This window comes from Chelon labrosus, assembly GCF_963514085.1.
Source record: "Chelon labrosus genome assembly, chromosome: 4".
NCBI lineage: Eukaryota > Metazoa > Chordata > Actinopteri > Mugiliformes > Mugilidae > Chelon > Chelon labrosus.
In genome coordinates this window covers 26632113-26658225 of record NC_140340.1, presented here as the reverse complement: position 1 = coordinate 26658225, position 26113 = coordinate 26632113, and the positions used below count along the sequence as shown (strand labels likewise).

Genomic DNA, 26113 nt, shown 5'->3' with positions numbered 1-26113 from the left:
GAGAAAGATAGAAAGAAAGAGAAAGTGGGAGAGCCAGACGACACAGGAGGACTGTTACAAACCGTGGTCTGATTTTGGAGGACAGAGGCCTCCCCCATCTTGTCATTTCTCATACATGCAGTGAGATGGGGAGCGACCATCCCTGAAGGAAGACAAGAGCCCAGCGCAATACAGGAAGAAGGGAAGATACACAAAAACAGAAAAGAGAGAAGAGCACAGTAGTTTAGATTGCTTGGAACCAACTTGAAGGAAGGAAAGGAGAATTATTTTTCTGTGTTGATTGGTAAATAAAAAAAATGTGTTTATTTGATCATTGAGTCATTCAGAATAAAGAGACAGTCCAGGAAATTGCCCAAACCCTTCAGTGGAAACCATCAGTTACAGAGACACATCCTGGAAACAAGCGTGCACACACTCAGACACAGTAACTTCCCCCCCACACACACACACACCTAAACATGTGGACACAGAAGCAGCAGAAGAACCAAATCCCAAAAAAGAAGACAGTGAAGAAGACTGGCAAACCCACAACAGCGTATGAAGCAGTGTTACATTGCTGACAGAAATCGAAAGAAATACCGAAGAGACTGTCACAGGTTGTGCCAACTAAAAAGTACAAACAATGATCCAAAATATACACAGTTCACGTGATGTCATACTGGTGCAGGTTCAGACGGCACATTCTTAGCGCAAATACACTTACTGATGAACTTTTCAAGACAGGCAAATGTATCTCCACTCAAAAAGTAAAAAAAGCAACAAAAGAAAACATTTACAATGACTCGGGACTATCAATCAAAACTGGTCAATACGAATAATCATAAAAAAAAGTTCCATAAATATTATGGAGAATAGACAATAGAAGGGGGGGGAATCCAATTTACACTTTTGACAAGTTCATGCAGCAATAGACTTTTATCCATTAATATGTGGCTTTGATTCATGGCTCTGTACACTGAACAAAAATACTTGTAAAAATGCCTCTATTCTGATCATCACTGTACAAAATGTTTATAGAACTGGAACAACTCGTGTCCTTTTTGAATGGGGATGGGTGGGGATCTTCACAGCTTTTCAATGACATTAATAGTGGGTGCAAAAAGAAAATCCATGGATGAGTGAGTAGATGTCAAGCACAGTATAGTGAGATCTTCTCTTAAAAATGGCAACAAATAATAAAAAAAAACTCATTACTGTCTTTTCTTCTCAATACAGTTCTCGCTTAAAACCCTTAAGAGTTCAGTAGCTTACATTCACCTTCAATAAATTATCATAAATATGTCTGTGTCACATCCTAACCAAAGCTGTGAGAGGTCCCATTTTATCATGGGATGGATCAAGTTTTCTCTTAATACTAAATTAGTGTTTAAAGAGGTGCTGGAGCCTTCAATGTTAGTTCTTACCCACAAGAAACACTGATTTTCACTACTCTGGTCATTCAAACCCTGTAAACAGTTTCTTTTTTTTTTTTTCATGTAGCAATGAAATCACACCCACCACCTTTCAGTAAAGTCCCAGCAGAGTGCTTTTGCTCAGTGGTCAGAAGGTGAAAAGTGACAGCGGGATGACATGGAAACCGAGAGCAGGTGACAGCGGGAGGAGAAAACAGCACCCACAGGAGCAAACTCCAGCCCTGCTTCACTCCGAAAACAACACAGGAGTGACCGCCACCAGAAAGAGACCCAACACCAAGCAGCCCCCTCTCCAATCCCTGGTGGGTTTGTCCCAGGGATGGGTGAAGGGTCCTGGCAGGGCGATTTAGTTCTTTCCCCATCGACCCACCACTGTCCACTGGGCGTCCCCTGGCTCAGGGCGTGAAGATGGGTGAGAAGGGAATGTTTTCGTAGATTGACCCACCATATTCGGGCACAGAGCCGTCACCCCGCTTAAGCACCAGGTGGGCGCGGCGGCCTCCGTTCTTGATGAGCTCGATGGCCCGCGCGTGCTTCATGCCCTTGGTGCTCTCGCCGTTGATCTCTAGGATTTCATCGCCGACCTGCAGGAAGGAAGAGGACCAGGAAGGAAAGGAGGAGAAGGAAGAAGAAGAAGGTGGGAGGTGAAACAGAAGAGAAACAGAGTGACAGGTGAAGATGGAGGGGAGAGGAGGTAAATAAGTGGGGAAAAGAAGAGCGAGCAAGAGACAGCGGAGATGAAGGTATACAAGAGCAAAGATGAGAAGCACAGAGGTTTAAAGGTACACAGTGAAAGAGAAGGGGAAGGAAGGGGCAGACAGATTGAGGAGAAGTTACATATCAGGTTCAATGAATGCTAAAATGCTCAATAGCAACATTTTGTTTGTAAATCAACAGTTAAACAGACATCGAATCGCATTAAAAACCAGCAACTGTGATGTGGAGAGAGGGACATGAACTGAGAGAGAGAGATGGAGAGAAAGCAGAAGAAACACTTTTCTTTCTGATACTTGGAATCCGCTCCTCAGGTTATCTGTCAGGGCTGTCTGCACCTCGGGAATATTTCTCCGACACCTCTCGCTGCCTCACAGAGCTGCTACTATTAATATCTCTGCTAATAATGTGCACAAACACAAACGGCTGTATTCATATATGCATGTATTGTGTTAATACATGCACAACCTCACTCGACACACTTCCCCAACACATAATATACATGAAAAACTCCTTTTTCGGGTACACTCACACATCGCTGTCTCACATGCAAACACGCAGAGGGAAATAAATTAATTGTATGTTTAATTAAGCAGCTCCATCAGGGGGAGGGGCTACAGTTTCTGTGGCACAATTAATCACATTAAAAGGTTAAATATTACAGTTTGGTGACAGCTCCTGTGGCATCTGTGAATACAAGCTCGTAGTGCAGCGTTAATTTGTGGTGTACATATTCGGTCTGTAGTCATGGTCCATGACTACAGACTGCAGTGTTTTTCGATATTACATGCACACAGTAAAGTGGCCAAGCCTGGAGGTGACTGTGTTTATATTCAGTTTGCGGTAATTAGGGAGTACATTATGCACAAGCAGTTATACTGAATGATAATATTATTCTGAATGCTGTATAGCCCAGGAGGCCCATATCTAATCAAAATAGTCAACTGGCTCAGACTGCACCTTACAGTCAGTATATAATAGATCAAATCAACATTTTCAGATATGTTATACTATAAAAATGTACAGAAATGTTCAATGTCATCTAAAGACGTCCCTTGTATTCAAGTGTTTCAGATAAATGTATGGATTACAGGTTCTTCTGTGGGCTGAGAAAATGGTTCCAGTACTGATGTTAAATAAACTTAGATTTAAAAAAAAAAAAAATGAATTCATGGCACTTTAATGTTTGGAGATATAGGGAAATGTCTCTTACATAGCTCATACATACTGTAATAATGGAGGCTCTAAACTATTCCTCATTGTGTTTGTTAACAGTTACATTTGTCAAGATTCCCTGGGCGCATTTCTCACAGATCTGGACATAAAGGTTTCAATAATTCATTTGGAATTATTCCCGTTACAGGGGGAACATTTTATCACTGCTGCACAGCTGCATAAAGTCTTAATTTATTAAACAGTCTTGCTGAGATCACAGTTTTCACGTTGACACAAATGGACATATGTCAAATATTGTAGCACTTATATCAAAATTAAAGCGGTACTCCAGCTCTTTATTATTGCCTTACTAGGTAGTTTTAATTCATGCGAGATGCTCTGTATGGGATATTGTCAAGTTTACTGTCTTGTACTGTCTTGTTGATCAATGGCCTGCATTTCCCATAATGCAACTACATATTATGTGTAAAATAGGACTTCAAGAGCACATTGTACAACCCTTTAACAGCAAAGATCTTCTAGTCTGTGGGTTCTTCTCTGTGACTAAATGATTAATGATTTGTGGTGCGTAAACGCCGGTGCTTTTGTTGCTTTGTGCCCCTACCCTCATCTTTCCGTTGCGTACAGCTGCTCCATCCTCAGCTAGCCTCAGCACGTACAGGTCCATGCTGTATTCTCTGCCTCCCCGCAGGCTGAAGCCAAAGCCTTTGTTGTCTCGCTCCAGGTCCACCGAGTAGAACTCAGCATCCTGATGGAGACAGACCACACAAGTGTACGGAGAGAGGGGGAGAGGGAGAGAGAGAGAGATCAAGGTCACTTTTGTGATTTAGATTTCAAGTGTGTGTGTGTGTGTGTGTGTGTGTGTGTGTGTGTGTGTGTGTGTGTGTGTGTCCTTTGAAGCGGGCTCCTATTTCAGGAGCATGGGACAAATGCCACCTTCAGGAAAGTCACACCTATTTAATAGTTGTGCCAGACTCTCTCTCTCTCTCTTTGTGTGTGTGTGTACCTGCATATGCTCAGGTGTAAGGATGCTGAATTATTGATGCTGTGGGCTCAGGGCGAAACAAGAGAGAGGGCACAGACAGAAAGAGAGGGAGAGAAGGGCTGGGCACCACAAGGACAGCCAGACAGCCACAGCAGCTCCTGTCTTCACGCCCTCCTAATCTCCTCTGCTGAAGGATCAATGCTATCTGTGAGAGCCATCTATACAGCGGCAGATTAATTCAGCAGTGAACACAGTGGAATGAGGGGCTACTTTGAAAGCAAACAGGCTTTACTTAATGCGCAGATAACAGCCAGCAGGTAGGTGTAAAGAGATAAATAAATAAAAGTGCACTTGGTCTGTCCTTGGGAAGGAGGGTGGCTGTACTGCGGGATGAATGGGTGATGGGTGGATGCTCAAACAGCGGGGTGGGTGTTTGAAAAGACACATATGGAGGTGGGTAAGAAGTTGACTGGATGGAGTGTGAAGTACTGATGTGTTAGACTGAGACATGACATGGGTGGATGGATGAATGGATGACGCAGCAGGTGAATGACTTACTTGAGCTGAGATTGGTTGTGTCGGGGGCTGGGGAGGAGGACCTTGTGGCGCATTAAAGTCAAAAGACTCCTGTTTTGGTTTAGTGTTGGTCCTGAAACAAGATAGAGCAGTCAGTGTGAAATATCAGTTGTAATCAATCAGCACTATACGTAGAACTACATTCTGCAGACTACACTACATGTTCAAAGTACTCAATTACTCAGTGTGTCCCTTCTCACCTGGCCTCCGGTGCAGCCTGTTGCTGAGGTGTGTGTGTGGTGGTTATAGTGGCGATCTTCTCCGCATTTGTCAACAGCGATGCGTTTGATGACTCTGTGGAGGGTGGGAGAAGACAGGGGTTGCCACAAGAGTTTCATCCCAACAAATTGCCTTTTTCTTCATACAATTTATAATTCAATACATTATCATTTGCACAGAAAACCTCTTTGTGGTGGAATTAAATCTATATTGCACACGGGCAAAAACTTCTTTTTTTTCTAGTGTGTACACTGGTGTCTATTAAGCAGCTGTCAGTGATAGACATAAGCTGACCTTCGAGGACCACCAGCAGCCTCCAGGCTTCTTCCATCACTTAGCCAAGATCTGGGGCAACAGGGTAATACACCAATTTGTGCCATCAATCATTTTGTCAAGGTAATAGTCGATCTGTATTTTCCCCCAAAAGATGCACACACGTCTCATCTCACAGCCCATTTTGGACTGAAACTAATCCTGTCGGCCTGTCAGATATACACACTTAGTAGCCTCTAGTGACATAAAAGCTCCAGGTTTATTCTGTCTTCTTCTATCTTTGCAGGGAAATACACCGGCTGAGTCAAATAGACCATCATTACACTGCAAAGAGGAACCTTTCTCTTCCTTAATCAAATCTTTCGTGGCCATCCACAGCTATCGCATGTTTGATTATAACGCGGCCCTCCCGTCTTCTGCTGCTGATTATTCCTCTCACAGTCACTTCCCCCCTCCACCACTCCCCTCAGAGGGGAACCTTCTAGACGCATGTGAGCACGGTGATGAATGTTTCAGCTCAGTCTTCAGCACGAGGACACCCCCCACATGTTACATTTCTACATATTTTATGCTACTAATTTCTCACTTTCTCAGCTTCACATTTGCTCTTGTAAACCCCATTCACTCCTCCATCTGCTAGTTTGCATAACCCACTCCTTCCATTCTGTTGCCTCTCCCCATTCATCTCTCTCCCAACTGTTTTCTGTCTAGAAATTATTTCTCTTTGTCTTTGCGTTCCCCTCGCGACCCGCTGCCTCTTTCCTCTATTCTTGCTTTAAAAAACATTCATGCCGCACAGACACAGCACCTAGCTGTTTCTGTAATTTGTGTCGGGCAATATGACCTCCTGCCTTGAATGGACAAAGCAAGGCAGGGGAGCAGGTACAATCAAAATGAGAAATTCAGGAGAGAGAAAGAGTAATGCAGGAGGAAAGAACTGGAGAAGGGATAAGAGCAGTGGGTCTATACTTTACAATATCTAATATATAATAAATATGCTACAAAAAATCATAACACCTCCGGCATGTCTATCTCCCTTCTTACAATGAGATGTGCTTAGTCTGCCACTTGAGTCAGTGCTGCAGACATAAGCTCTGATGAAGACATTAGCTGCTGGTGCATGCATTACAGTGCAGCCCGTTTTCCTTGTCGCTGCTGAAGTATTGTGCATCAGTCACTACAAAACTCCATCCGCACTCCCACACATGGGAGAGGTGAGCTCAGTGGAAACGAGCTGAATCTGATTTCACCTTGGAAGATGCTCTTGCTACGGTATTTATTCACATCAGAAAGTTTAGACAGGACGCATCCGCACAGAAATAGGCATGCTCAGCCTTTTGTAAACAGAAGCAGGGAGAACAGTCACTCAGAGAAACAACTTAGAAACACAAGCCACAATCTCTTCCTGACACCCTCTCTGTCTCCACATCAGACAGCGTCTGTTTGTTTGACACATGCACATAAACACAAAGCAGAACTTTCCGATAAAGTATATCCAGTTATTCCTCTCCGACGCCTCCTCTCTTGCTCTCTGTGTTTTCTTGGCAGAGCAATTTTGGCTCAGTGTTCTCATCAACTGCTCTGCAGGAAAAAAACACGCCTCATCCATAAGAAGTGAGCCGGAAAGCAAAGAGCGGCGGACAAATAGCTCCAATTTCTACCAGAGCGCAGGTTGACGGGGAGTATCGCCTCCCTGGCACACACACACACACACACACACTTAATTAAACAGTATTTGTGAAGCATGCCAGGGTGATCTGTCAGCACAAAGTAGCGAGAGCTCTCAGCTTCACAGCACAACATACAATGTGCTCAAACTTTTCCTTAAAACCACTTTGACAGAAAAGACACACCCACACAAAGAGAGAAAATTTCTGCATTTCTCTCTTTTTAAACACACACACACACAGACACACACAGACAGAAATTACCCTTGCATGTTATAAAAGCGAGTGAATGCCGGCGACTGAAATTCAAAAGCTGGGAATATTTTCCCAAATATCCCCAAAGAAGCACTTCTGTCAACACTGCAGAGGGGTTCAGGACACTTTGAAAGCAAATGAAGAAGCTGTGAGCTTTATATAACACGAGAGGCATACTTAAAAAAACTCAGGACAGAGATCCCCCAAATATAAAGTCATCTCATCTCGTCTTCTTCCACAGTGATGCAAGCGCTTATTCGGTCTATCGTGGCAAAGAGAGAGCTAAGCCGAAAGCTCCCTCTTTATTGGTTAATCTACGTTCCAACTCTCACCTATGGTCATGAACTTTGGGTAATGACTGAAAGAATGCGAATACAATCGGCCAAATATAATCTGACTAGCATGATACTAGAATTAGCTAATGGTACTGTTTGACTTCCATCAATGTACTGTGGAGCAAAGAAGAACCTGCACTCTTACCTGATTTAGCCTAATGTGTATTAGGTTGATCTTTATGGTGCTAAGAGCCTACCCATTTGCAAGGACTTTTAAAGACGCCCTGAGTTTGCTGTGGCCCTAATTTAGCAGTTACAAATAAAATCACATACTCTATACAGGACAGGAGCAGTTTGGAAGCCTCCATTATAGTTCTCTACTCACCATCTCCAGGAATGATGCGTAGCGTGACTGTGTTCCCGGCCTCCTTGATGAGGTTGACAATGTCAGAGTGGGACTTGTTGGTGATGGAGCATTGGTTAACAGCCAGGATGCGGTCTCCGACTTTCAGCTTCCCGCAGCGGTCCGCTGGGCTCCCCTCAATGATGCGCCCTATTTTGTGGGGCATGGCCACACATGCATTTCCGACTATGGTCACCATTGACATGTCGTGATGTGTGATTTAGTGTGTGTGTGCGTGTGTTTGAAAGCGTGTGCGTTTGTGCAGGCGTTTGGGGATGGTGTTTGGAGAGAGAAGGAAAAAGAAGGGAAAGGAGCAGAAAAAGAGGAACAGAAGGGTTACGGGTTAATTCACCAGCAGCCAGCCAAGCAAAGTCACTAAGAGAAGATTGAAATATGGCAGGATAATATGCAAGCGTTGGCAGAGAAGCAAATTTAAATGTGCTCTTTACAGTAATAAAGAGAACCTGGCATGCTGTAGTTCTCAGTATTTTTCCTGCAAATAGGTTTTGAATCAAACATTGTAAAACTTGAACTTCAGCCCCTATACAGAGAGACCAGATATCCTACCAGATTTTTAAAACAAGTACCATTACTGAATTTGCATCTCTGCATCAAATACTTCTGTTTCTAAATCCCAAATACCTGCACATGAGAAAGGTTAAAGATGACAAGCAAATAAAGCTCATGCTGGCCCGTGCGCTCTACTTTTTACACCAACACGTAAAGCTGAGCATTTTAAAACCTCTTCAGTACACCCACACTGACAGAGAACAGAGGAATGTCAGCAGTAATGTAGGTTGGAAGCCATGGCAGTGGGGCAAAGAGTGAACTCTATAGAAGAGACACAACTAGTTTATATGAAATTATTTGGAGGACGGGTGATATCAAATAGAGATTTACAAACGTCTAATTAATGCGAAATAATCGAAAATAAACAGACGATTGTGAGAGAGTGAATCTCTCTGATCGTATGTTGCAAAATAATTTTATAATTTTACTATTTATCCTGTTTGCAGCACTTGTTCTCATTAAGGCGCCATTAGCCTTTTAGTGTCAACCTGCTCCAGAAGCCATTTAAGTTCAGCTGAATAATACAAGTGCCTTATGTAAGAACCACTTCATTTGTGATCAATTATGAAAGCCTTGTGTGAGTGTAGCAGCAGCTGCAGGCAAAGAAAGGGTTTCAGTGTCTTGGCTTGACAGACTCAGACAAAAATGAGAAGAAGAACCACTACTTTGAAGAGTGTTGATATTGATCTGGTGGGACTGTAAATAGCTGGAATCTGTGCTGGCTGTCAGGCTATTTAGCGTTCAGTGGCTTTTATGGATGATACAAAGGAATACCACGAAGAAGACAGAAAGATGAAAGGCCCCGGTGATGAGGAAAAGCTATAGAGCGTGCTTTAAGTCTTGCTGAGTAGAAATTATTTTTGTTATATTCACAAGTAACAACAAAGATATTTTGTGGCACTGAGAGCACGGCAGACAGAAGAGTGTGGCATCTCTTACCAAAGGTGGTGCCAGCTTCAGGTCGCGACACCGACGAGACTATGACAAAACCGAATCCTTCATTCTCGCCACGGCGGATCTCTACGTCGTAGGGCTGCAAAGCGGAGGGGGCGGCAATAGAGGTGGTGTTGGGGGGCTGAGAAGAGGTGGTGACTGCTGCAGCAGGGACCACAGCATTACCGCTGCCCCCCGCCCCTCCGCCTCCTCCCCCGCTGCCGATGCCGGAGGTGGAGCCGCTTCCGGAGCTGACCGTGTTGAGGGAGTTCTGGCTGCCCTGCGGGGTGCGCTTCCCTATATCCTCTGTCAGGCTGGGCGCCTGGGTGCTGCTGTGGTGTGAGGATGCTGGCGATGGAGGCACGTCTCCCTCCGCTTTGACTAGAAATGGCAGAAAAGAGATAACAGTGAGAAAGATGCAGGAGACAACATCAAAAGTTTAAGATGGAAGATGATAAAAATTAGGCCAGCCACTGTTATACAAGAAGTTCAGGAAATAGGAGCAGAGTAAAAAACTAATGCTTAAATGGGGCAAGATAATATTAAAACAAAACTGTCAAGATACAACGACACAGCTAAATGTTGCATCATCTGTACAATCTGAAAATAAATAAATGTAAGAAAAAACATTTTCCTCTCCCAGCACAGCTGGTTTATCTTGTTATGATAAAGAAAAAAAGCCAGCAAGGCATCTTAGGAAAAAGGGCCTCTTCAACAATCTCTCATCTGATCTGTTTTGAACAAAAGATGAAGTGAAGATGTGGTCAGCCTGTTGTATCTGGACATTTTATTCCACATTTCATTTCCTGTACCGCTGCTCGGGGAAGGCGCCTCATATTGTCGACGCTCAGAGGCAGAGAGGGAGCAGCAGTGCACTAACGTCTGGCTGCTGTCATTGGGCCGAAGGTTGACCACCCTCTCCATCATATTTATGGACTGTTCTTTACGGCCCGCTGAGGAGCGGGCCATGGTGTGGAGGCAGCGGTGGGGGCAGGGAGGTGTTTGCTTCCGCATGCAGATTAAAGCAGAGGAAGGTGATGGGGCAAACCCTGCATATAGTAAGCAGGGCCCCGCGGTCCACGTGGATATATGACTTAAATACAGTTGCAAATGGACTCATTAAGTAATAAAACTCACTGCTGATACAAAATAGTACAGCAATACTCGTTATTAAACATGACAACTACAACTAAGAGGAAATTTCAACATTTTTTCCTTGAGCCAGAGAGTTAATGCTAATGTAGACAGAATATGCTGCTACTTCACATTCAAAACATTCGACTGGTGAAACATGATGCAATAATCACAGCACATACTGCAGCTCTAACTGCTATTGTACGTAATAATGCACCTACAAGACAAGACTTGTATATTCTTTTACATTTTTTGATAGTTGGTTGCCTTTAAATATTTCACGGAGTAATGAAGTGTGAGATGTTGTATGAAAAGCTGTAGGCAACAGGCTGCAAACTTCCAACTTCTCCACAACTAACTTTTTTATGTCCTGCTCCAGTGTGTAAAACTTTCATGCTGCATCCAACTTCAAGTCACTGACTCACTCTTGCCCTGTGTATTTCATGAATTTGACATAATTCCTGTTAAGCCCTGAACAAGTTTTTGAACTTCAGTCGACAGATCCACATTAAACCTTTTTTTTTTTTTTTTATGGACTTGTCAGCAGTTCTTTAACAGGCTTAGCTGCTCTCTTTCTCCTCATCTTGACCCGCCCTCTTCTTACCGGCGTAGCTGGTTTTGCGTCGCACAGTGAGGTTGACGTGGCCCTGCTTGGCAGCCTGCTGCATCAGCTGCACCACCAGTTGGTGCGACTTGCCCACCACTGCCGTGCCGTCTACACATATCAGCTCGTCGCCGGATCGCAGGCGGCTGTCCTCGTCTGCAGCTCCGTACTTCACTATGTGGCCGATGTAGATCTGAAACACGAGTGGATGAATGAGACAGCTATGCTTTATTATTGTATATACTGTACATGGAATGATAAAAATCAAAATGACCAGATTTTTCACAGCAGCTGGAAATTTGGCATGGACTACACGCCTGTTCCCAAATGAAAGGTAGCATTACACCTTCACTACTGAAGTAGTAAAGTAAGTAAATCATTATTTCTTTCTTCCAAAGGAGTAAAAAATCTCAACAGGAGCCAGTGAGCAAGAAACTTTAATTCCCTGTAGGAGTTTTTATATTTTTTAACTGAGTGAGGCTTCTAGATTGAAGCTACTCTGGTCAGATCAAATGGAAACTGTGCTGTAGAAATCCCTGATATGACTTTGGGTCAACACACAAGCTCAGATGGAAGCGCGGGAAGAAGATAAACACCCTATAGATGCTGCTCCGACTAGCAATGGGAATATTTAGCATCCTTTTCATCAGTCAGCTGACAGATTTTTGTCAGTTGTATTTAATATATTTCACATGAGCATATAGATTAAGGAAACTGGGGAGATTTCAGCTGTGACAGATGGGAAAAGTTTAAGAGAGACTCACAGGCTCTCCTGGCTCGTTGCCTCCGAGGATCCTGAAGCCGAACCCCGTGTCCTTCCTCCACAGGAAGATGTCCTGCTCCTGGAAATCTGGAACTGTAAAATCACGAAACCACCATTAACATTTCTGCATACTAAGAGTCAGCCCAGAGGCTTCCCTGTGCCTGCATTAGTACAAGAACACTACAGCGCTAGCACACCATTAGACATTTAGTACAATGTTTTGTAAAAAGTTTTGCAGCGTGTCAATAGTGGGTGCACATACTGATTTCAGAGAGTCAAAACATCCGCTTGCCTATGTTAACATGAAAACGTTCTTTTAACTATTCTGAGCTTTGTCACCAAGGTAACGCTCATTACAAAGTACAAACAACCTATCCATGAAAAGATAGAAGGATCTATTTTGAGTAAAGAATGTTAAGTATAGAGATAAAATAAACCATCAACAATCAGACAGGAGATGGAATGGTCCCATAATTAGAAATGATCTCACTAAAACTCCCCTCTGATGTCTAAAATAGAATGGTATTACTTTCTATTTGCTTTTTAAAACATTCTCAGTGACACTGGACATATTCGAATGGATCACGCTGTTTCTTTTATGAAGCGATGTGTGACATGCGATGCTTCCATTTCCACCCTTGCCTACGCTGGAGCGCACTTCCCACCTGACAGAGGCGGTAATACATGCTGGAATGGGCTATATATTATTGAGTAGAGTATGGCTAGTTCACAGTCCACTCCTACTCACAAGAGACAGAATCGAGTGTGTGTGTGTGTGTGTGTGCTAGACACTAGAAAGGCAAAGTACTATAAAAGAGGCAGTGACTGGCAGCTCATGTTTCATGTAGCAGCGGAGGTTGGGAGCGTTGGGGGGATACTGTGAGCCTGAGGCCAGAGAGAGTGAAAGTGCATGTATGTGGCCTCACCCCGGACACAAATGAGCTCATCTGCTTAGGTATGTTTATGTTAATTTACATGTCCATGTAACTGCATGGGCACAGCTGTGCTATATGTGATGGCAAACAAGCGCCTCTGTGTAAACTGACGGGTGATTTCCTTTTTGCTTCAGCACAGGCCTCTGCTGCCAGGGCCTCGAAAGCCACTAAGCAGTGGTGGAATGGCTGAAAGCGCAAGCAGCCTGCTTCCAATCTGTTCCTTCAGTCAACAGCTAAAATCCCTGCAGAGTGCAGCTATCTCCTCCAATCCATCACAAAGTTTTCACGGAAGAACTAGGAGACGAGGAGTCAAAGGCTAACTGTCGTAATCTACACCTGCACCCGCACTCAGAAGGGTCAGTTTCACACCCTGCTCCTGACGATTAATAGAGCCATAAGTGATCCCCGCAGTGAGGCAACAAGGCATGAACGGATCAATATTTTACAAAGACAGACGGTCCGACGTGGCTTTGCGAGTGACGAGGGCTAATAAAGAGAAAGGACGGTTCAAACACTGAGGAAATTAAACTGGGAACCCGTTAAAGCCCAACAATAATGAAAATGAAGTCCAATAAAGCACGACAGAGTCTCATACCATTTCTGGCCTCTGCTTTTCAGAGCAGGTTAATGCTGTGCGAGTTTTTTCTGGAGGATTTTTTCGTCTGCAAACAGAAATCGTTCCCCACATGAAGCGTTTTAAGACCTTGATCTCAGCAGAACTGTTCATTACAGTGAATGTTGCGTGGAGAAATTTCTCTGCCAAGGCCTGAGCCCTATGGGGTGCATACTGAAGAATCTTAGGAACAGAGCTTAATGCAGTGTCAGGAAGCAGAGGATTTGTACCTGCTGGCACAGGTCAGCTGTCGTCCCGGTCATTCTAAACTTTTCTATACCTCAGACTCCCTTCATCTACCGACGTATGACCATATCCTAACATTTCTTTTTTTTACATCTTTTGATTCCTCCTTCATTGTTCTTTGTGCTTCCTTTCCATGTCTTTCCATTCGTACGGAGAACAGGTAATTTAGAAAACCCCTGTTGAGATTCAATCACATTAGGACAGTTATGTACTACCCCCTGGTCTAGGTTTCTTTCAATCTCACTTGGTATTCCTAATTTCCTTTTTAAATCAAACTCTATTGTCCCCTCACCTATTCATGGCAGCTTTCCAACAGGTGCCTGAACTATTAGCCCACGTCCTGCCATTCTTTTCACTTTCCTCTAAATAATGAAAATCTTTGAGTGACGGTGTCCGGGAAAATAATACAATGTTACAATTTTTCAGCCCTTGCAGACTCTTGGTTTTTCTCTTGAACTCCTGATTTTTGTATGACAGTAGTTCCAAGACTTGTATGTTTTAATTGGAGTGATGGCATCACCTTGCTTTGGCAAGGAGGAGGGGGAAAGGTTATGCATGCACTGACATCTATTTCCCTATTGGTGCTAGTTATACGCCATGTGCCTCTAAAGGGAAGTCCAGTTTAAAAGTATGTCACTGGTGCCAACGCCGACAACCGACAGCGCCAACAAGTAGTGTCTTAACGCCAGGGCCGAGAACATGTGGAGGACTTCTGCTTTACAATTCTGGTGACAATAAAATCCAAGATAACTGTGTAGCTTTGAAGAACTGCTTTAACAGAAATTCTCTTGGGAAATAACTATAGTTGGAGTTAGATGAGAAGATGTGAAGATGAAGATACTTTCTTATGCCAAAAGTGATTAGCATAGCCTAGCACAAAGACTAGAGTCGAACAGAAACAGCTAGCTTGGCTCTCTGAAGAGTAAAATCCATCCCCCATTACATTTTAAAGCAAAACATCACACATTAGGTCTTAGCTCACGTATCTATGTGAGCAAAGCCAAATTGATTGCCTTCTGGCTCTGGCTTTATATTTAGTGCACATATCAGTCAGTCGTTGGGCAGTCACGTTTTAAGGTGATACAACAAATTAATTGCCTCTGTCAAACCTTTGAAGAATGTCTTCATATGTTTGTTTTTCAACTGCATTTGTTGGCTACAGTTTCTTTACTGTCACCATATTAGAAGTTAAGTTAAAAAGAAGGGGACGTAACACCACAGCGTTATGAGGACATAGTGTCATATTCCAAAAATAAGAATAATGTTTCAAGACAGTGAGTGTATTTAAAAATGGCATTTAGTTAACTTGAATTTGAGTACATTTTTCTATGTTAGCACTGTAACAGAATGGCGACCTGTCCAGGGTATACCCCGCCTCTCAACCAATGACAGCTGGAATAAGTGCCAGCAACCCTCTAGAGGATAAGCCGTAACAGATAATGAATGAATGAATAAATAAATTTACATTAGAAAAATTGTATTTCCATCCTTAGTTCTAAGCACTGTTTAGTCTATTTTCATGTATGCAGTACTCTTTTACAGCTGCCAGTTTATTAATAGGTAAAACTAAGTCTAATATAACAGTTATGCAATAAATACTCTCTTCACGATGGTTAAAATGTTATGGTTTGCTGAAACAGTTTTAGAGAGGGGCTGGTTTGGCTGTATGTTCACTTTGGAGGCAGATGTTTGTACGATTTTGTCCATCAGGAGTAGGTTACATAGCAGATACACCTCTCTGTATATGACAGAGCCCCAAACTATAATAATAAAATGGCCCTAAGTTGTTTCAACAGCTCTCATGAAAAACTTGAACATTTTAACTCTGATGAATAAAAAGAGGAATGGTGAAATCGATTGTTTTTAGTTATGCAAGTGGCAAGTGTAAATTAGAGAACCACATATATGACCTCAGCATCAAACAGAGAGCATATCCCTTACCTAGAAGCCATTGCTGCTGCTCACGTCTTCAGGTGTAAACCAATATCTGCAGTACCATTTATATACACCAAGGGTCTCCACCGAGCCAACACCACATGCAGCCCTCATCCAACCGCCACCAAAAATGTATATACTTACGCCTACTTTCATACATGCTCCTGGACTGAGCCCAGATCTTAAAGGGGTCTGGTTTTCTCTGGATGGTCCCGTCGGCTGAGGAGTCCTGGGGCGGGAGCCCTGGCAGGGGCTGCGAGGGGGGCGGGGGAGCGCTGCTCTCGCTGAGAGGGGGTGCCAGGGACTGGTGCACAGGCGAGTCTGTGTGGGTGCTCCGGTGGCTGGAAACGCTATGCTGGGAGCTGTTCTGACTGTCCTTCCTTGACAAATGCTGTTGGAGAAGCAGATCAATATCATTTGACTATGCAGAGTGGAGCTGTGGAGGAGCATGGAAGATAAACTCAGAGCGGACAGGCAGAGACTTAAACTTGAAAAGGTTACTGCGTGGCCAGCAGTGGAAAAGAAAAAGGGAACAAGGGCTTAGTCTGTAGAGAGGACAACAGGGACAGTGAAGATATGAATAAAGAAGAAATTTGGATTAGACTTCAAAAATATTAAAGATTGCTTCTCCTTTGAGAACAGGTTGTAAGAGTGTAATGTCAACCATTGTTTTGTTGCTATATTTTCAACACAAAGAATAACATCACAGTTTTATTCAGAGAGTTCTTTCAGCTAACAAAGAGAGAAAAAAAGACCTCAATGGTTTCTTATGATTAAGTCATTCGGCTACGGGAGAAAAACACTGGCTCAACGTACAAGCGTACATTGCCTATTCCTTTTGTTTAACGGAGTGGAATGTATTAACAAGGAACTGCATCCCCTGCTGTATATGGAGAGAGATTCACAGTGAATAAAGCACTCGTGGGGTTTAAATCGAGGGGAGGATTTTACTGGTGAAGGCACAAATGTAAAACTCCTCATGAATTGCCGCTGGCCCTTCAATAACATGGACATTTAAGCACCTGCTCAAGGATCTGAGGTGTATTGAGGAGGGTACGGCACACACAGTCCTGAGCTCAAGTACAATGCAAGCGAAAGCAGAAATCCTGTTTATCATACTCGTCTGCCTTTACAGTCACATCTTCAGCATTAGTCTGTAGAATCCACACCGCTGTGAAGACTTCAAACAGAAAGCTCTGAAGTAAAAGGGTTACCGAGAGAGCATGAGAAAGAAAGGCAGATATTTTAAGAGAAAATGACAGCGGTTCAGTCTCCTCACATCACGTGACCTCACATTGCTTCGGATGTGGTGGACAAAAATACACCAGGAAAGGGCGGTGGCAAGTGGCTCATCTGTTCTCAAATATCAAAGTGTTTGGCCTTCAAAGTGCAGCCATGGCTTCAATAAATTCAGACTCATTACTCCCTGAATCAGTCTCCGACACCTCTGCAATTCATGTTTATATTCATCATCCTTGTTAGACATAAAAGGAGCTTGACGCTTTAGCAAATATTAAGTCAGAGCTGTGGCTCCATCTGGAGCGCTTACTCTGCCGGTGTTAGGAGTGAAACCTCATCGGGCTCTGTGGTTAACTAAAAATCAATGGAGTCTGATAATTAATCAAAAACACAGGCCTTCTTTGGTGCTGAAGTCAGACCTCTAGAGTGATGCATTTCTCTTGACCTCAAAATGATTTTTTTGGTGGCTTTCATTCCATCAAACAAAATGGTGCCTGCATTAGCCAGTGAGGCAGCATGTTTCTTCACTTTTCTCTCAGTTTGATGCACAGAAAGTCCAGATCTTATCCCCGCTCAAATGAAAACAAATCTCTTGTGCCTGATGGATCTATTTGCTTTGACCTTCTGCAGTCATTGTGTTCTCGCCCCTGCGCTCCGGGACTGGTCTAATGCATTGGTTTCTCCTGCTCCAATAACTTATTAAGGAGACATCGGATGGAAAGGGGGTGGAGGGATGGGGAGGTGGGGCAATGACAACAAATCCTTGCTGCTTCCTCATCCTCAGCTTAGCCCTGCTTTGCCACTAACAGACCAGACTCAGGTTCACTGCCTTGATTCATCGCAGCATTAGCAGTCATCAGTCCTCAGTCCTCAGTCAGTAGTTTTGTTTTCCTGCACGTAAACAATGTGCACTAACACCATTATCAGCTTATCCGTCACCATTATCTCCCCAGCACCAATACCACAACATCTCATTCCCAAAGACTTTCGCCCCCATCTAAACAGCATCACGTACCATCCTAGTGTAATCTCTGTATGGAGGAGCCAGGTCAAAATCGTCCTGCAAAACAAAATTGACAAACACACGTTGAGTCAGACACAGTCAACAGGGTCCCTCTATTAATAAAGACATCGCAGGAGGGGGCCGTCTCTAAGCAGCAATCATACATTCAACTCTCAGACTGCAAACTTAGCACCCAGCACCATGCGATCATCAGCATGTTAGCAACCCAGCTCACGCGGCGCTTCAAAGCCCCTCATCCCATCCCCCGTCGCGGCGGAGGTGGGGATGTGAGGGGGGTGAGAGGCTGATGTGAAGCTACAGGGATCCTCCCCCGCACAGCAGAGCTTCCCATGTCTACAAACAGGCCCACAACACCAGCACAACTTCCACCATACAGAGGGGAGTTAGAGATGAGGAAGGAGTCGAGAGGCAGCGAAAGCGAGACGGGTATTCCTCGGAAAGATGCACACATGTCAATGGAGGAAAGAGAAGTGGTGGATGGATAGGAAAAATATAAGGAAACTACTACTTACCAATTTTGGGCTCTTCTTTGCAGGTGCCACTCCTGCGAAGCCAAAAAGAAGAAAAAGGGAGAAGGTTACCAGTGGAGTTATAGACTGTAGTCCACGCTCAGATAAAGGCTGAATGCAAAAAAAGGGGGGAAAAATTAATAACGCAGACTCCCAAACAATGTCACAACAGTGCTCATCTAGCCCTTATCTCCTTCTCCCTCCTTTCCTCTTTTTCACTCGCCTATCCGCGGCTGGCGTTTGAGGAGGAGGGGGGCAGTCAGCGCGATCTATCTGCATCACTGCCGCGGCCAGTGCTTGGCTTGACTGGTGCAGCGGAAGAGCGGGGCCAGCCTCGAGGGCGAACCCGGCGCTCACTAGACCCTGGCTACCCGACGGCGGCGCACACATGTGAGTGAGTGAGTGTTTGAGGGAGGAAAGACGGAGTTAAGAGGGAAGGACAGAATCCTGGAGAGCAACTAAGCCAGAGAATAAAGAGAAAGGAGGAAAGAGAACAAAAGCGAGCTTTGCTCTGGAGTTCCTGGCCGTAGCATTACCCATGGAGAAGGAGTCCAAGATACTGAACATTAAATTATAGGCAACCGTCAGTTCCCCTCTTACTGAGACCATCTTCCTGTGTCCGCTGAGCGTCGCGCTCCGCTGTCGAAGGCTCCAGCATCTATAGGCAGTTGGCGCGTCCTCCCAGTCTCTCCTATTCCTGCTGCCTTTTCCTTTTTTTCCCCCGTTCTCTCTCTCCCTCTCTCACCTCACTGCACACTGTCCTCCCTCCCTCCTTTTCTTCCCTCAGCATCATCGCCCTCCCTCCCTCTTCTTCTCTACGCTCCGTCTCAGTCCCCCTCCCACCTCTACGTGCTGGTAAACAGCTATGCAGCTGCACATACACACACAAAGGGAGGCATCAGATGGCTCCACACAGCACTCTCAACACAAATCAAAGTGTGCTCAGCGTACGACAGACGTGGTTCTGCATGGGTGAGCAGTGACCAGAAAATATCACTGGAGAAATATCATTATCACACAAACACACACACACTGGACAGACTACTAAAATGCTAACACAGCCTGGGTCTAACTGGGCAAATACCTGCCCTCTCTCCCTCCCCAGATCCATCCCTCCCTCAGCTCTACATGAAATAAACAGTTGCATGAAGCTATGGAAATGAGAACAGGAGAAGCGATGCACGAAACATAGAGAAAACGCGAGAATTATAGTTTCATGTGCCTCCAGAATATTTAAAATTCAACAATGAGGAGGAATTTGAACCACACACACACACACACACACACACACACACTTCTGACATACATACATGTGCGAGAACTAGCCGCCTTTTCATCTCAGAAAATGGGCCACTATTGCATGTCAAACCTTTTGGGAAGCTGAGAGGATAAGATCTTTTACACACACACACACAATCACACACACTTTTCCTCCTTATCTTTCTTATCTGGGTTCATTCACAACTGACAGCTCCCACTGTGTCTTGCCTGCAGTTTTTCATCTCCTTGCCCCTCCTCCCTTCTCCCGCCTTTTCACCTTTTTTCAATCGATAAGTATCATTCAATCAGGAGCTCACAGGAATCTCCTACATAATACACGTACGCAAAATCACGCCGGCTGAGGACACCGTCAGTCAAAGTGTGAGGATAGCGTCTGATTACCCTTCATCTACCTACTGCAACTGATCTGGAGCAGCTGTTGTATGTCAGTGTCTCTCAGCACAGTCTTATCTCCGAGCTTCGCGATCAGATACAGAAAACGCACACCCAAGCAAACGTGGGTTGGTTCAGAACTTTTTCTGTTTCACTTTGAAATCTTTACGCTTCAGTCTAAAATCAACGTTATGAGTTACTTAAGAGCTTTTGGATAATCAGCTTTTAAAATCTGAAGCTAAACTAAATATGTGTAGCTTTTTGACTTGAAAATGAAATATAAGAAAATGTTCTGACAACTTCTGATGGGTTCTGAACGTCCTGACAACTTCTCATTAATCAAACGGTGCAAAGGTCAGCACCACACTTGTAGACAGAAGCAGCTCCACTGGGTTTTGCAAGTCTGTGTGTGCAGAAGACTTGGTTTGTTGGAAGCTCTCACATCAAAAGGTATTCTGGATGTTTGGGCCAACCTCCAGTTCTAATTACATAAAAGAGAGAGGAAAGCACGCCTTTGGACAGGTGGGCATTCTGGCCAGGCCCGCACATTGACAGCCTGAGTGAGAGAGAGAGAGGGGCCTGATAAAACCTCAGCGCCTCCAGCTCTCAAATAAAGGACCAGGACCGCCGTGGGCCCTCCTGATCATTTTATTATGTGTACTAAATCTTGAAATGTTTGGCAGAAAAAAACTTTCTTAACAGTGAATAATCGACTTACAGTGCACCAAATCTATCCATGTTGTTTCTATGACTAATGATATATCAACAGAATATTATTGATTCCAAGAAAGCAAAAAGAATGAAGTATATTTGAGGACTGCAGTAATATATTTTATTGTGCTCGACAGAAAAACAGTCTCACTGCCTGAGGGGAAGAAAAACATGACTTTCACCGGACAGGACTTGTTTTTCTCTATGTGACAGCCTCACAGCTGGTGCAGTTCTAACACTTTGTATGTATGAAGACGATGTATGTGGGTCTATTCTGAAAAAAATAGCATTTTTGGTTGAACCGCTACTTCGTACATAAAAGACCTAATGCGAGTATTCCCAAAAAATGAATTCAGCAAAACTCGGTGCCAAAGGATCTTGGTTTGGATTAATTGTATTCTGTTGAACTGGGTACAGTCTGTCAAGAAGTAATGTACTTTCTGCGGTACACCTTGTACAGTTCAACAGATAGGAACTGTTGCACTGACCTGGCAGCGTAGCAGTCGCTAAACGGAAACCATTACTAAGCAGATTATGTTGTCTGTCCACGGCGCGCGTGTGTGTGTACGTGCTGGTAGATCTCAGCAGAGTGATGGCTTCCAACAGGCAGGTCCATCTGTCACCGTGGCGACAGTGCCCGGTGACCGCGGGGAACTGACAGACGGTCTCCAAGCAACGGCTGTTGTGGTGAGCTGCTCTCCGCTGTACGGTGAAGGAGCGAAAGGCTCATATCAGCTGTGTATATCAGTAGCCCGAATGTGACAGCCCTGCCGAGTGCAGCTTTATTTAGCTCCCTCTATGTGTGTGTAAACAGTGAAATTAAATGTGGCGGAGGATCTTATCAGTGTGGCTGAATAGGCAGGAAAGACGACCAAGAAAACATGCATTTAAAAAGCAAAGAATAAATAAAGAGAAATGGCATCTTTGGAGGAAGGCCGTTTATTATCTAAAAATTCTAAAGCAGCGAGCGTTGATATACCGTGGGGTTTTAAAAAAAAAGCAGGGGTGAAATCCCCTCCTCCCACATGCACACTTCCACCCAGAGGAGACCCCAGTGCAGATTATCTGCAGAGCATTGTCATGGAAACAAAAGATGGTGCAATGGTGGAGATTTACGACTCACCCAATGGCCATGGAGGTGTGAAGACATGGGAGATTGGTAGGGGTTGGGGGATGAGAAAGGCTCACCTTGTCCCTTCGCAACACGCAGTGATTCACCGAGCCAAGCCTCCAGCAAGCCAAAAATGAACAGAGGTGAATCTTGGGCACCAAGCGGGTAGACTGCGCTCCCATCACTGCTTTTCCGAACTGCAATGCCGTTCGTTATGGTGCCACTGGAGCGTTCAGTCAGCAGAATTTTTAATGCGAAGTGGGCAAAAATACGACGCTTCCTGCCCGTACAGTGAATTGATTTCCTGCTTTGGTCTGTGCAGGGACCCATCATCAGCGTTTATCTCTTCCTAATGGGTGTGTACAAGACCTTCCACATTAAAAATGAGCCTTATGAATGTGCATGCCGGTAACTGTGAGTTTGTTTATGAGGGTTATGTAAGTTCAAATATTTGTGTTTGTGTCTACCAGTGTGTGTCCTCAAAGTACACTGATCCGTGGAGTGCTTTTTGACAGGAGGCCTTTACAAGATGCCGCTGCACTTCCCTGCCATTATGCCAATAAGAGCTATCTAGTGTGGCAATGATCCACTTGGTGTCTTTACCCTCTTTAAGTTACATGTCCATCAATAAAAGCAAAGGAAAACACACATTTAAACGCAAATTTTACCTTCAACAGTATAATAAATCTCCTTTAAACGGCTCTTAAAAGCAATGAGCAATTATTTAACAAACTAAATAAGAGGAAATGAACCCATTTGCTTTAACACTATGGGTGTTTAGCAAATGAATGCTGCAGTCTTCAAGGCAAGAAATCACGTAGATAAACTAAGGCCTTGGCCATGCCTTTGGGTATTTGGCTCCTCGTTTACATACGTATATACATGTAAAGCAAGGGTTCATCAGATACAATGACATTTGTGAAGCAGTTTAACGCCTCTTGACTGTTTCAGTCCCGTAAACTGCCATTTGTCTGACCACTGGCTACGTGGGAGGAGAGAAAAGGTCCATTTCTCTCATTGCAAGAGAAGAGAGGGGGGTGAGGCCCGATTGCCCAGCAGGGACTAATGTGTCACTGTTGACTGATGAATCATGAAGTGGGGGGAGAGAGAAGAAACTAGAGAGAGAGCGCGCATCATGGGGGTTTCTGTGCTGCTCTTTCATCATCTCTCTGATCCTCTGACATCCTTCCATCCACCCCTCTCTTCCTCTCTCTTCACCCACTGCAGCTATGTATCTCATGTATCCAGTTACTACAGCCAAGCACAAATTACCTTGCGTTCATTGCAGCACTTGCCCTGCCTTACAAACACGTTAATGATTCATTTTTCTACTGCTGACTAATGACATGAGCTGCTCGGCTATTGAGAGGCTGCGTCTCAGACATCAGGTTTTCACTGACAAAAGCTTATGCAGCAGGTGCATGCGTCCCTGAGGACCCTGTAACATTTACACATGTTTAAAAGGAACAAGGGAGAAGAAATGAACATCGCTGTCATTGCAAGACATCAGGGGCCAAAATGAATTATATCAGTGCATCAGTGGGGGCAGGAGAAGACAGGCAGGGGAAAATGAGCACATTAGAGCGGTGTAATTAGACAAATGAAAGAACGCTGTATCACGAAACACTGAAGTGATTGAAGTAATAAATCATTCCCAGCTCTTTATAAGAAGTACATCTAAGAGTACAAAACTACCGAGTCTCATGTGTTTAACCTGGGAAACAGGTCTCACAGCACTGCCACTGAACTATGGCTGCTCTTCTTTTGCATTTATTAACTGAGGAAAAAAGGTCACAAAAGATCATTGATGACTAATGTAGCTTGCTCAGACAAAGAAGAACAATGTCACATCTCCATTCTGACTAGCGTAGTGAATAGTTTGAGTGAGTAGTTTCTTTTTGACCCCCAGAAATTCAGCACATTGTCTCCGGTGTGGAATGAAAACACGAGTTTCCACACAAGCAGACTTGTGTATACGCTCACTGTGAGAATAACAGCGGGAGAGGGGCGAGGGGGCATACTGTTGCACACTGCAGCCTTAATGAGTGTGCTTCTCCGTGTGCAGGTCCTCGGCGATTGGCTGCCCCAACTCCATGTGGGCGAGCAGGTGTCTATCTACATACTGGCAGTGGGGGAACAGAAACAGAGAAAAGGGGGTGGAGGATCTCCGCCAATTAAGACTGAGCCAGGGCCTTTCTGCGTCTAATCTATAATTGGTTGCATGACTGTTCACGTTTGACACTGACCGAGTGTGTGTGCACATGCACATGCAGCGTTTCTTCAAAGGAGGAGGAATTCTTGATGGATAGAAGGAGAGTGAGAGGTAAAGAAAGCGCAAGAGAGAATAAAAAGATGTGTGTATTATAAGCAAAGCTGACATCAGGACCCCAATTAGAGGCCGGTGAGCTTTGCCGCTACTGGTGGAGTGATCTGGAGTGAGACGGCGTCGGAGAGAGCATGAGCAGAAGAGTAATTAAGGCACAGCGACTAAAACCTCAGCTGATGCTCCCGTAAGTGTGACTGTGCGTGTACATATCAGCAACACACATGGCATGCGAGTGACGGAGCACGATTGCGACAAGCAAGAAAATGTATGACTTTGACAATGAGGATTCAGACAGATGGGAAATGTGTGCGGATTCAGGGGGAGGAAGAGCAGTGACATGAGGTTTGATGGAGAAATGCTAACCCTGTTATCTGTTCCTCTATGCACCTATAACACAGAGCTTAAATGAATTCTATGTATGTATTTAACGCGACATTTGGAGAGGTTTACTATTTGCCCAGAGTGAACACACTAAATTGCTGATAATAATTAGTCAATTACCTGAGGAGTTCATCGTGAGAAATATTAATTTGATAAGCGATGAAAGTTTAAGTCATTTATGAAGCTGAAAAAGCAATCAATTACCAATTCCAGCTTCTCCAATATGATGATTTATGTCTGTTTTAATGAAAATTTAAGATATTTAGATTTTAGCTTGATGGCTGGACATCTGACCCCTGACTCTAGGGAACACAGATGGGCATATTTCACCTTTTCTTTTTTTAGACTTAATTACATACATCTATTGATGAAAACTAAATTATATGATAGAAATAATAACTAAACCATGATTTTCATATGCACAAAAAAATGCATGCAAACAATACTAGTGTCGACATGAATGCCAGATTCCAGATACTTTCAGACTAATTTACTAAGCATGTGTTTCCATTTTCTTTTCCAATCAGTATAAAATATAATTTAACATCAGAAGGATTAGGATTTAATTCAATAACAATTGCAAAAAAAAAAGAAAAAGGACTATACTCCTCCCATTTGTATGCCGGTTCGCTAATTACTGGTTGTGATATGATGATGGAGCCATCAAGCACTTGAATACCGGGAAGTGGTACTTAACTGAGAAAATCGGAGACCTGCCTCTATTATGAAGGCACATGAGCAAACAGTACATTTTATTTAGAAATGTTGTTTCATTTAAAATGCTCTATACGTATTATGATCATTCATGTCATGCATGGGTTTAACTCAATTATCAGAGCCTGGCTACGCCTATCAAAGCGACTCACTGCATTTCCAGGAGCCAAGCTAAACTCTGCCCTCTGTTTTATTGACAGCCCATTAAGGCCCTACCCATGATGACGCCATATCACTTTATGGGCTCGTGTACACTTGCACGATGTAGAAATGCTACCCGTTAATAAAAGAGAGAGACGGAGAGAGGAACTGCTTCGCCTGTGTTTTTTCGGAGCGTGGCTGTGTGTCTGAACCAGGCAGAGAGAGTGACAGAATGAAGAAAGAGATGAAGACATGAGTTGAGACGGAGCAGCACATTTCAAGTAAAAGATAGAAAGTACAATGTGACTCAGCCGCCATTCATCTGGCCAATTTTCCTTGACAGTTCTAAGCGCTTAAACCTACGGAGAAGATAAACTACACGTGTGCACACATACACACAAAACTTTTTAGTTACTTGAATTAATAAGCCGCAAAGCAAGCTAGGGACAGTCTGACAGAGAAAATGGTCCAATTACTTGTCTCACACAGGGCATTTGGAGCTCTGGAGGTCTTTGAGTCTGAGAGGGATTGGAGGAAAAATACTGAAATTCAATCATTTCAGTTTTATCCTCCATTCACAGTTGCTTTGTTTCCATTTAGTGCTTCTGTGCAACGG

At 44.0% G+C, this 26113-nt stretch overlaps 1 protein-coding gene across 3 annotated transcripts in view; it reads right to left on the bottom strand.

The window, feature by feature from the left end:
- The window catches only part of magi1b (membrane associated guanylate kinase, WW and PDZ domain containing 1b), a 125674-nt gene that overhangs the window by 3227 nt on the left and 96334 nt on the right, over nt 1–26113 (bottom strand). For 2 of the 3 annotated variants that reach the window (XM_084542763.1, XM_084542764.1), the window contains exons 13-23: nt 18464–18495; nt 17943–17987; nt 15833–16079; nt 11961–12052; nt 11197–11389; nt 9465–9839; nt 7938–8141; nt 5064–5157; nt 4846–4936; nt 3907–4050; nt 1858–1996 (exon numbers count right to left, since the gene is read on the bottom strand). In XM_084542763.1, the coding sequence (XP_084398889.1) occupies nt 1858–1996; nt 3907–4050; nt 4846–4936; nt 5064–5157; nt 7938–8141; nt 9465–9839; nt 11197–11389; nt 11961–12052; nt 15833–16079; nt 17943–17987; nt 18464–18495 (1656 nt within the window). The remainder of the gene's footprint in view (nt 1–1857; nt 1997–3906; nt 4051–4845; nt 4937–5063; nt 5158–7937; nt 8142–9464; nt 9840–11196; nt 11390–11960; nt 12053–15832; nt 16080–17942; nt 17988–18463; nt 18496–26113) is intronic. The other variant, XM_084542765.1, reaches the window with a different exon arrangement.